At 38.9% G+C, this 12,255-nt stretch overlaps 1 protein-coding gene across 2 annotated transcripts in view; it reads right to left on the reverse strand.

Annotated features, from left to right (window-relative positions):
* The window catches only part of DENND1B (DENN domain containing 1B), a 150,675-nt gene that overhangs the window by 110,978 nt on the left and 27,442 nt on the right, over positions 1-12,255 (reverse strand). For both annotated transcript variants that reach the window (XM_058030591.1, XM_058030590.1), the window contains exon 3: positions 572-615. In XM_058030591.1, the coding sequence (XP_057886574.1) occupies positions 572-615 (44 nt within the window). The remainder of the gene's footprint in view (positions 1-571; positions 616-12,255) is intronic.

The following is a 12,255-nucleotide window of genomic DNA, read 5'->3' on the forward strand; positions in this document are numbered from 1 at the left end:
ACTTTCCTTTGAGGATTAATTATAGACAGAACATAGGATTTTCACGCTTTCAGAATCAGTAACTTTAGATCAGTCTCTTATAAGGGACTGAGAATTTTTTTTCCCCAAGCAAAAATCTCGGGTATCTCTAAAGTATTATTAAATAACTACCTAAAATCTTGCATTGAAAAGGATTAAAGGAATAGAATGCACATGTTAAGAGGACATACATGGGTAGCTCTTCAGTTTTTTTGATCAGTTTTTTTATGACATCAATGTTCAGCAAAGATTTATTGATAATTTTTCCCACATTTTCAATCCCAAAACAGATAAAAAACCAACATGTCCAACAGGACCACCTGGTAAAATACTCTATATCAAAAATAAGTTGATACAGAGAATTAGCACGACATTCCACGCTCTACAACTGCTATTGAGTATTCCTGTCATAGAGGCAATCTAATCACCAAGCCACCAGTTGGGTGAAGGCTTCCACCCTGTTATCATTAGCATCTGCCTCTCCACAGCTGAATAGAAGAGCTTTTTTATTATTATTCTAACATAAAAAAAAGTTCAATCTCATGTTTCCAACCTGGTCTCCAAAGTCCTCCGGGAACTTCCACAGTACCACTGGATCTGTAAATAATTGACAGACAGCATTAATCAGAGGCAAAGGAACAGAGTATTACAGTCAGAGTACATTAATATTAAAGAGAGGGTCAGCTTAGCGTCAAGCTTTGCGGCAAGTGCAAAAATATATCTAAAAACTAAGGAAGATACTGGATTATTAAAAGACTTATTTCATATTTATGAAAGTGCATGTTTATTGTTTTACATATGGCAGCAGGTTATAATGTACAGAACTCTTTTAATATTCAATTCTTTATTCCTGAAATACCTCATTCTTTAAGCACATTTAATTTTCTCTTTTTAATTCAATTAAGAAATAAAGAGATAGAAAATCTCTTTTCATCCCAGGAAAAAAGAACAGAAAATTATAACAGGGGAAAAAAGGCCTTCATGAAAGTACAGAAAAACATCCTTTGTGGTTTTAAAGATAGTACCAATGTAACCAGCACTCTCAAGGAAGAGTTTAGACAAGCTAGCATGGTTCAGTATTTTCTGCTCAGACCCATTCAAAACCAGCATTTCAATACCTCGAAGTTTTCATTAACCACTTGGAAACTGCTAATTATAAAAATAATCAGTTGTTTAGGCTACATATTAGTCTCAACTTAATATTGTTTTGAAAGCCTGTCACGAGGATTGGAACCATAACCTTTCAACAAAAACACAAACCATGAGCTTCATCCTGCCTCCCCCCTACGCTGTTAATCTCCTTTGACACAAACCCTTCCCGAGGTGCTACTGTTACACGGCCACAAACACCCACGAAGCCTCACAGGCTTCTAAACAACAGGTTAGCAGCGATGCTTATCCACCTGCTCAAAGTGAAATTATCCACCTTCCTGCCAGGGAGACCCAGGGCAGTGCCAGAGCTGGACCAGAGGCAGAGCTCTCCAATTCCTGCTCGTGTCCCAGCTGCGCCACTGACCAGGCAGCCAGCAGCAGCTCGGGGTGCCCGAGGGCAGGAAAACAAAAGAGAAACAACAGTGAGTGCCAGGACACCCCCTGATGGGAACTGCCACCTCTTGTCTGTCCCAGGAGCTGCTAGATCCCTGTCCTCCAAGGAGCCAGTGTCTGGGAAACTCTTCAGATTTCCACTGCAGGCTCTAATACCATCACTGTGTGGTAACTCAGAAGCGTCCTTCTCATTGCTAGGTTTGACATCAGAACCACAGAGTTTTCCACTCTTGGCAAAGTACAGAGGTTTCTACTCTTCTTCAGGCCCCATAGATGTTTGCTGGTGCAAACTGGAGGTTTAATAAGAAGGGAAATGCCACTGCTGGTGGTGTCGTTCCCCGCTTCTGATCTCAAATCCTGTTGTTCAGCATGGAGGTGTCGCATGTGTACATTTGCTGCTGGCCCAGCCACCAAGAGCTGGAGACCCAAGTCAGCATTCCCCCTTGATCCCAGGCCAGATCTTAAGCCCACAGTAGAACATTTCAAATGTGCTACAAAATTGAACTTGTTAATCAACTCAATGCAATTTAAACCTAATTTGTATCCAATCCAAATCTAAGTGAGATTTTCAATAAAAATTGAGGCATTCGACTCTACTTGTTGGACAAGCTTATTTTTTCTCCTAAGAACATCCAGGAAGGGTTCTACAGCTATTATTTAATAAAATATGCGTATTTTGCACAATGAATCTTCCTCCATTACTACGGGGAGCAAGAACTTTTGAAGGGAGATACAAAACAAGACATAAGATACTAAGTTTATAAGAATATGAGAGCAAATAAATACTTATAACAAAGACCTTTTTGTCCTGATCTATTTTGTGCATATTTAAATTGCAAACAAATCTCTATAATGATAAGGTACAAGAGCAGTTTGACTATCCTGTAAAGGAACTGTTGCTTTTATTCCAAATTAGTATCATGAACAGGAAAGCAGCTACATATCAACAATGATCCCTGATAAATCCAAAGAGCAGCAAGTACAGTAACATATCAAATACTTGATGTTAAGTAACTTATAAATTATTTGCTCAAAAGCACTAAAAACTTGCCGAATCCAAAAAATACTTTCACAGAGCTTGTAAATCTAATGCCATATGTCCACAAACATTTCAGGCATCAATTTCTCTTTGAAAGAGCAATCCCTCTGCACTCCCACTCCCAGGTACTTGTTGGTGAAGCTGTAGCACTGTCTGTCTCCTGCTGGTGCAGACTGTCACAGCTACAGATGAGGGAACTGACCAAGATCAAACCAACTGTCTGAAACTTTCCATGGCAGCGCTAACTAGATCAGTTCCCCAAAACCATTGGGTTTGCACCAGAAAAAAAGGAAGAAAAACTGGGGAATAGGGACTTGTGGTGAGAAAAAAGCAGGCCTGCTTCATGCGGCAGCACTCCAGCATCAAGCATTTGCTCCAGCTCGTGCAATACAAGCTGGTTACCAGCTGCCTCTAGTTCCGTTTCTTATCACCCATTTCTTGTTCACAACTTCCCAAGCTTGCAGTACCATTTATAGTTGCCTCTATTGCAAAACCCAGCCCATGGCCTGTGAGGAGGTGAGGGGACCGCTCTGTGGCGAGGCCAGGCTGCCGGAGCATCACCAGCCAGGAGCTCAGCAGCATCGCCTCCTCCCAGCAGCCAAGCCAGGCCGATGATTCTGGCAGATGTGAAGTACAGTTACATGAGAAACATTGAGTATAGTGAATGCTTTAGTAACACAGTAACAAAATCACTGAGGTTTCTGAAATCCGGCAGAAATGTAATTTCTTTTGTTCACTCTCCTTCGTGCAAATGTAAATAGGAAGCAGATCTCAATAGCAAAACCTCCAGGTGTTATTTTAAAAGGTCACAGTCATGAGCAAAGTACAATCTCAGAATTAAGCAAAACTTTGGGCTCGGGGTCAAAACATGGGTAAAATTTACACATCAATGAGGTGCCAACAGAGCTAACAGCATTTCACAGGGCCACCCTTTATCTACAGACAAGACCAACAGCTACAGCAAGTTCCTTTGGTGCCCCGATATCACAACAGACAAAAAACCCTAAAACTTGAATTTAGTGTCCCGCTCATCTTGCTGTCTTCATACTAAGGCTCTCTCATACTACTCCAGCCTCACTTGAAATGGTAAAAACAAATCTAAAGTAAATTCCAGTTCACTCAACTATAGGTATAACAACATTTACCTTCCCATCATGAAAGGATATTTATATCATGAGAGGATAATTAAATTCATGTGATCTAAACAGGAAGAACAATGCCTTTAATACTCCTTCATAAAAACAAAAAAGAGCCAACATTAAAAAAAAAAAATCCTAATTCAATCCAAGACAAACATTCGGTGCTACACTCAGCAAAAATTACACGCCTTCAAGACTTGTCCAACTGCTTTGAGCTGGGTTTTGCAGCTGTTATTACTGGCTTTTAACTGGTTATTTTAGTAGGAACTTGCCATACATTTATTAAGTAAGAAAATCTGATGTGACTTGTGCTTCAAAAAGGAAAGTTACTATATTCTTTTTATGCCTTTACTCTCTGAAACCAAACCCTAACACCTATAAAAAGCCTCAGGATTTTCTGATAATTATCCATGTCTGAGATTGGAGTTTTTTTTCAAAAGATTATGTTGGTTTCTGCTTTTGGAGCTAGGCTCAGGAAGCATCTGACACATCTTTGGGACAACTTCTCAAAAGGGCTGCAGAGGAAGAAACAAAAGGGTACTGATTCAGAAATAAAAAGAGAAAGTATAATCCAATTCTGCAACTGCATGCATGGTATCCTCAGGTTTACAAAGACTGAATTTTCTTTTCCCTGAGGATTACTTTCCAGATACTCTGTCTGATCGGGCAATGTTAGGTCAATTTTATGCTGATTTTATGGGTGAGAGGATGAGAACCGCTCAGAAATAGCTGTTGTTGTAGTCAGCGGAGGAACTACTGAGTTTCTCCTCATTCACTTTTTCTAACAGACTTTTCAGGACAAATGGTTTGCATCAATTCTAACTAAGTGCAGTAGTAAACAGAAATTGTCAACTGCACACATAAAATAGTTTGTGTAGTGCATGTATAAATGTATATATACTGTTGCATGTGTAAATGGATATTTTCATGTAAAACATCACTTTTTCTATGCCTACCACATCCAGGACATAAATCTCAGCACCTGCAAGTGACACTTAAAAATTCCTTTGCTAAATATCCTATAGCATTGGAAAGGGCATCTCCTTTGGTACTTACTAGCCAGATGAGAGACAATCATGGACAGGTTTGCTGAGGTACCAAAAGAGTGCAGTATAATTACAAAGAGAAAAGCAAGTCACATGCCATGCTTAAAAAAATTGTATTCAAGATGTAATCTAGAACTGCTCCAGAAGATAAATGCAAGCAACTATGACAACCACTAAGACAAAAGGAAAACATATGCAGATCCTCAAGGTAATTTCTCTCCAAAAATCTATTCCTGTAGAGACAAGGTCATAAAGCATGTCATCTGTATTTTCAGGAAAACAACTTCTAACACAGTTTAACTTGTGTAACAAGTTGAAGAAAATACAAAGGTAATATTTCTCATGACAGAGTGGACTAGAGAAGAAATACATTCTAAACTATGAAAAAAAAAAAAAAAAAAAAAAAAAAAAAAAAAAAAAAAGAACGCATTCTGGCTTTTAATTTTCCCCAAAACTGACAAGTTAAATACCCTCTAAAAATACTCTTCAAAATCATCAAGCTTGCAGATTATAAATGCCACACAAAAATACAAGGGGATAAGGTAATTAGCACACATTCAATTCGGTAATGGAACAGAAATTACAAACACATGCTGAGAAACATCATCTTGGGAAATTCTCTTGGATAGCAAGAGAATATTTCAGACAGGAAAACACAGCTAAGGTGAAATGAAACAGATTAATTAAGGAGTCTAAGATTCTGGAGAGAGGAGGAATCTTCATCCCTGTTGGTTGTACTGAGCAGAATAAAGACTGCCAGAGTTGGTCATGCTTGGGACAGAGGAATGGACTGGATATCTGCTCAGTATTCCTCCAGTTGTATTTTCTCTGATGCTGTACAGATTTTCATTGGAAAAAAGCTGTCAGAGCAGAAAGGAAAGAAGAGACTGGGGCCAGGAGTTAAGGGGGTGGGAAAGAAATAAAATGAGGAAAAGGAGGGTAGCAAAGCAAAACTTATTGCAGACTGTTCCTCTTTCTTGTCTGGAAAAAAAAAAGCCACATTTTTTTGTCCACATTATGTGAACATGAGAAAGATAATTTCAGATTTATTAATTACAATTATTATCTCAGGGAACAGCTTGATAAACACACATTTAGACACTAAGTAGAATGGACTTTGTTAGACTAAGTAGTTCTCAGCAATACAAAATTAGTTCTCTAAGTTTATGATACTGCTATTGTTCAAAAACAAAGGTCTCTTACATACCTAAAATAATTTTCCAGAAACACTCAGCATTAATTCTAGTGATTCTAGCTTTTGTATCGATATAGAATTTAATACTCAACCAAATCACTACAACAGTGATTCAGAAACAAAATAAGAGATGAACTATAATGTGCAACCCAAGGATTTTTACAGATGAAGTCATCTGATGAAAAAAGCAGCGTTCACATAAAACAGTAACTTCTTGCAAAAAAAGATTTCTGTATATCATATTAAAATTTGCCTGTTCACAGTTTCATACATGAAGTGCCAAAAATGGAGTAGAATGGGAGGCCCTGCTGCCAGAAGTGACAGTGGTCTTCAGCTCCCTGGTTTGGGGATCAAAGTGGAGCACCAGCCAGGAGCAGGAGGAAGAGGAGCAGGATGCCATGGAAAAGGGGAGAAGAAGGGAGTTACAGTATTTTCTAAGCATCAGTAACCAAAAGAAAGAGCAAGAGAAAAATACATCGAAGCAATTTGATTTTAAAAAGCTAAAACTAAGGAACAGCTACTAACTTCTCCAGCACCTAAAACTTGTCAGATTAAAGATAATATGCAAATGAAGGTGCCACTATAGAAAATACCTTAAAGTACACTTTTATACAAATCATGAAGCAAAAGAAAATGTATTTACAAAGCTGTATCAAATCTTAACCATCCAGCACCATCAACTCTTTTACTCACACTTTACTCACAAGTGAGACTTCCTTAACTGCCTCCACAATTTCAAACAGTTCCTATTTCAGCAAATGAACAAGACAAAAATGTCAATGTCATTGACGGCGTCAGTTACAGAAAAATATCAACAAGTTGCAGTAATTATATTTGCCATCTTTTCCTGCTATATATAAATGCACTGAGATTCTTCGGGGTCTCTAGATGGGATTTGCCTTTCAAAATAAGCCACAGCATGGCCACAGCACAGCAACCCAGTGTCTCCTGTCCCTTCTCCCTCACCCACACCAGCGGCCTGTCTTGTCTTAAACTGATTGCAAAGCTTATGCCTCATTTTGAAAAATTGTTTAGGCATCGAAGGTACCCATCTCACACTCACATCAAAAGTGTTATCTGGAGTTTGTGACTTTTGATATTTTTCCTTCCAACTTCTCTCATAGAAAGTAAAGTGTGAACTAAATGACAACGGAGTCAACAAACACACTAAATACTGACCTTTGGGAAATGGAAAATAAAATTTTACTAGCCTCAGTTACAATCACTGTACCTGTTATCTGTATGTCTTTGGAACTGCACATTTGCCAATCAGAAATGTGATTTTTTTTTTTTTATCAGGTTCAGAAACATAATTACAAAGACCTTACTGGCAAGACAAAAACATCTTCCTTCCATGAGGAATCTATTCCTAAGGAACTGTTTTAAACTGCAGTAATAACACCTGCAATTGAAGTAATTTCTGTAGGACGTATGCTTGAAAAATGCTCCCAGTCACAAGTATCACAAATTACTCACGGACTTATCAGTTGGCTCAGAATTTAATTACAGCTTCCTATAAACACATAATGCTTAGCACATTATTTCAAGATCCCAGTGCTCACACCATGTTTGTGGGAATCTAGAATTTTGTTTCTAATACACATGGAAAAAAAAGGTGCAATCCACATCTACAAGAGTCACTCAGCCCTTCTTACAACCCACACACACAGACCACGATGTTCTCTACTCTCTACAAAAACCACTCTCATTTGAGGTCAGTGGGTCCAGCTCAGTCAGGCCCATCCCATCAGTGTAACTCCACAGCTTGGAAGTGCTGGCCATTGCTGCCCCACTGAGGCATTAGCAGCTCACCATCCAGACTGAAGTGTGACAATCTGACATTTCTACAGCACACTGCAAAGCCACACACAGGATTTGCTGATCGTACAGTTTATCACAGAATTATTTTCAAATATTTCTACTTTTAAACTTATGTGACAAAGGTTGCTCAAGGTTTTTAGAAAGGCGAGAACAATGTGGAAATACTGACCTCCCAACTAATCACATGCAAGGTTCAGCCAAGTACATTGTACACAAATAGGACTTTGTCAGGTTTTGGACCCAAAACTTCCTCCAGTCTCTCAGATTTCCCTGTCTGTAAGGCACTTGAACTAGGAAATAAGTACTTCTTCCCCTTTTACAGGCAGAGAGATGGTTAAAAGCTCTAGCCACAACTTGACATCTCCTTCAGAGCTGCAGGTCAATCCCTTTTTGCCCAAGAATTTGTCCCACTGAAGGACAGAGCAGTAAGTCATTTCAGCTTAGTACAGACAGAAAAAAAGGGTCCTTTTGGCTGCAATGCTATTAGCCATGCTTCAGGCTAAAACCTTAATCAGGGTGAGAGTTCATTGCACAGACAGTGCACAGATAAAGTGAGTATGTTCAGCCTTTATTTGGTGTCTTCACAAGATAAGCAGGGATTTCTTTTACCTGGTAAGTCTTTAGAATGACCTTGTAAAGTATGGAAATGACTGTATACCTTTAGAAGCCATGTTAGTCTTAATTTTCCTACTTCTAAATTGTAATGATGAGTGAATCATGAGAACAAGGATCTAAGAACTAAGGCAGCAGAAGAAGAAAGAAGCAAGTGGGCACCAGTCATGCCTCCAGTCATTCCTAATGTTTAAGGACGGTATACAAAAAAAAAAAAAAAAATCAAACAACTTTTGCTGTCCCTGGGTCTCTTCTTCAAAGAAATTTAAAGGAGACAGGCAGTGCTGTGATCTACTGAAATGAACAGTAACTGATAAGAGTAAGACTAAGAGCATTCACCTTCGCAAGCAAACACAAGTTTTACACCCTCCCTGTAAGAACGACAAAGTAACTTACCACACTCCCTTGCAAACCGACATTATGCAGGGGTTTCTTCATTTTAAATAAGGATATAGGAGTTAAAGTCCTTAAAAACTATTGTGGGCTACAATAAATTTTCCAACATTAGGAAATATGCAATATTGACTTTAAGAGAGATCTAGAAAAGTTCATTATTACCAAGCAATATGTACCAAATAAATTAGGAAGAAGCAAAACTCCTGCCCTGCCAAGTGCACTAAGGCTGGACCATCACTTGCTCTTCCACATCAGTGATGCCTGACCAGAGAGAACCATTTAACTCACAGACTATACTGTTATATTTGCTTTGTGGAACCCACACACACTGCATATAGAAAAATAAAAAACCTTTTGGCACATGACAACAACTACATCTCACTACATTATGAACACCTGAGTTACTGCCTCCTGATTTACTCCAAGAAAAACAAATTTGGTATCAGCTTGGACATGAAACCAGAGATTTATGTGACCCTCTAAAGCAAACTGATTGACTGCAGAAAACGCAGAGTGATATCTAAGCTATTTTTGACAGACATTTTCCAAAAATAATACAAAATAAATTCTACGTTAGAGTTAGCATGCCTTAAAAATGAATTAAACCAGTAAAAAAGTTAAACCAAAAGCTTCATCCTTCTGCAAGCTTTTTTCTCTAAGCATTAGCTAGTCCAGTCTTTAGCTACTTCAAGAAAAAATGCGTGTTGCAGGGGAACTCCCTCGAACTCCCTCTTGGCCAAAGATGATATAATGACTATCTATTTACATCACTTCTTGCCTGAACAGTGCAGCAACATTCCTTCCACTCTCCGCTGGTGAGGACCACATCCTGGGCACAGCCCAGCTGCTGGTACTTGAAGGCATGACTTTCCACTAAATTATACCCCTTGCCTTAAGTACTGACTAGCACAAGCAGTAAAATTATTACTCAATAATTAACAGGTAAGTAACTACCTATTACTTAACAACTTACAGGGAGAAATTACTAAAGGCCAGAGTAACAGTGGAATACATAACATCTTCTAAGAGCAATCCCACTGCCACCGTCTTTACAACCAAGGAAAGCTACAGGGAGAAGGGGTTAGATTCTCTCTTCATTGTTCTAGTCTAGACTATTTATCACATTTTATTTAACTAATACAGATACTACTGATCATATACTCACCCCATCTCTATGATTATGCTGTGAAACAAGACTACAAACTGTGCAATGATATTCTGCTTATGCATGAGAAAGAATGAACATAAAAGTATATTATAAAAGCATAGATTCAAGTTCTTTATTCTTTTTTCATTCTCCAATTACAAATAGCATTTTCTACATGAAATTCAAACCTTTCACTTTTTTCACATGCTTACTGGCTGTGGTAGGAAGGTATGGAAGTCGAACAACACTGCTAACCAGCACCTGGCCTGGAAGATTCCTACTCCTCTGAACATCTCCAGCACTACAGCTGAAACATATCCAACTTCAAAAGCTGCAATTATATAAACCAACATTTCATAATTTCAGATATGTAAATTAAAACAAACCTTAGTTACACAAGCTCCAGAGTTCTAACAACCATGTTTGTTAGCCATAGCTTACATATAGTTTGCTATATATATAAACAGTTCACAGACTTTCATTTTAAAATATCTATTTTCTAGCATATTCTGATTCAGTGTTCATTTTAATTTTTGCTGTTCATGACACATTAAGCCAGAACAAAGATGAAGGAGCACTGATCAATAAGCAGAAATCTTTTTTTGCCTTTCCTTTCTATCTTACCCTAAATCTATTTTAATATCATCAGGGGGAAAAATAAAACTCATCAGTCACCTGATGGAGTAATTTAAAACTTAACCAAACAGGGCTAATGGGTGAGAATTGAAATGAAAACACCTTGACAAAGAAAGCAATTTCTTTTCTTCGCACTCTTCAGAAGCCGTGGGTGATCGCTGTAATCGAACCATCAGCGGCGAGGGGCCATCTGTCCCAAGGGCCCTCCACGTGAGCAAGAATCAGCAACAAAATATTTTAGAGGCTGGCCCACATGCACTGAGCCCTGATATGTCTATGGCAGGCAGCACACAGCTGAAAATCAGTGTTTTGACATTTTTCCCATACCAATCCTTGAAAGTCAACACTAAACTTCTGATAAGAACAAAACACAAAGAGCAGGTTAAGAGAGGTTGCTTATGGAAGATCAGTGTTACACCAACAGCTGAGATCTCCCCTGTCATGAAGCACTCATGCTTTAGCATTCAAGGGCCATGCCCAGAAAAAAGGCTACAGAAAAATGCTTGCATTTATGTTATGAGTCCCCTCTAGGATTAGTTTTTGGAGCTAACGAAAACATACCAGTCACTTACCAAACCACCCTCACAGAATCACCAAACCTTGAGTTTCTTCCACAAAAAACAAACAAAACATTAGGAATAGGTCTGCCAAACATTTCCAAGGCAGCAAGCAGGTGCAATGCATGCTGAGACCCAGGGGCTCAGGCAGAGGCACTGTGGCTTTGGCACCTGACTTACCAGGGAACACAGATCATTCTAAACCCCATCAAGAACTCCAGAAGAGACTGCATGTCACACCCCTCGCAAGGATGCTCGCAAACTAGGCACTTTTCCCTTACTAAGCCCTTAACACCACACAGGGAAGGCTAATGCAATTTATTACCTCAGCATTTTCTAACTGAAAAATATATTGATCTTTTAGTAAAATCAACTCTGACATAGCTGCAACTCTCTGCACCCTTCTCTCCATCTGTTACAAAACTCGGAAGAGTCACAACGTGGATATAGATGGCAGGAAATTTGTTGTTGTTGAGCTGCATTAACAACAGTGGTCCCTCTCTGCTTCAGCAGAGGTTGAACACAGCCCCAGCCAGCAGCACGGCACACTGGGAATTAGAAGAAGCACACTGTTCTCTCAGTCCTGCCACATACCTGTTGCCTGACCTCAAGTCAGCTATTTCAGGTTCCCAAACATCATGACGTCTTTGAAATTTTTTTTTTTTTTAATTCAGAAGAAATAGCATTTTAAAAGGGGCATTTCCATGGAGGGGGCAAGTTTAGTTATTTTAAAGCACAAGCCACACAAACACATAAAACAAGTAAAGGCAAGTCAAAGGGTTTTCTCACAGGTGTTTACAGTTAACAAGGTCAAAATTTTCAATTATGTGTTGGAGAGGGGTCAGCACGACCAGAGATGTAAACAGCAACCTGAAATACATGAAGAGGCTGTACCAGAATGGTCTTGTGTCCTGCAGCCTTAGAGGCATGAGATCTGGGTTCTGAGTTAGTAATCCCAAAACACATGCAACTGGCAAACTTTCCAAGATGGTTCTTAATATCACATAATAAAGTGACAACCAGAATACTATTTATTCATAATAGCAAAGTAGAAGGGTGATGCAGATGCATTACTTTAATTTACATCCCATCGCAAAGTAAGGC

Source organism: Melospiza georgiana, chromosome 9 (assembly GCF_028018845.1).
Source record: "Melospiza georgiana isolate bMelGeo1 chromosome 9, bMelGeo1.pri, whole genome shotgun sequence".
Classification (NCBI taxonomy): Eukaryota; Metazoa; Chordata; class Aves; order Passeriformes; family Passerellidae; genus Melospiza; species Melospiza georgiana.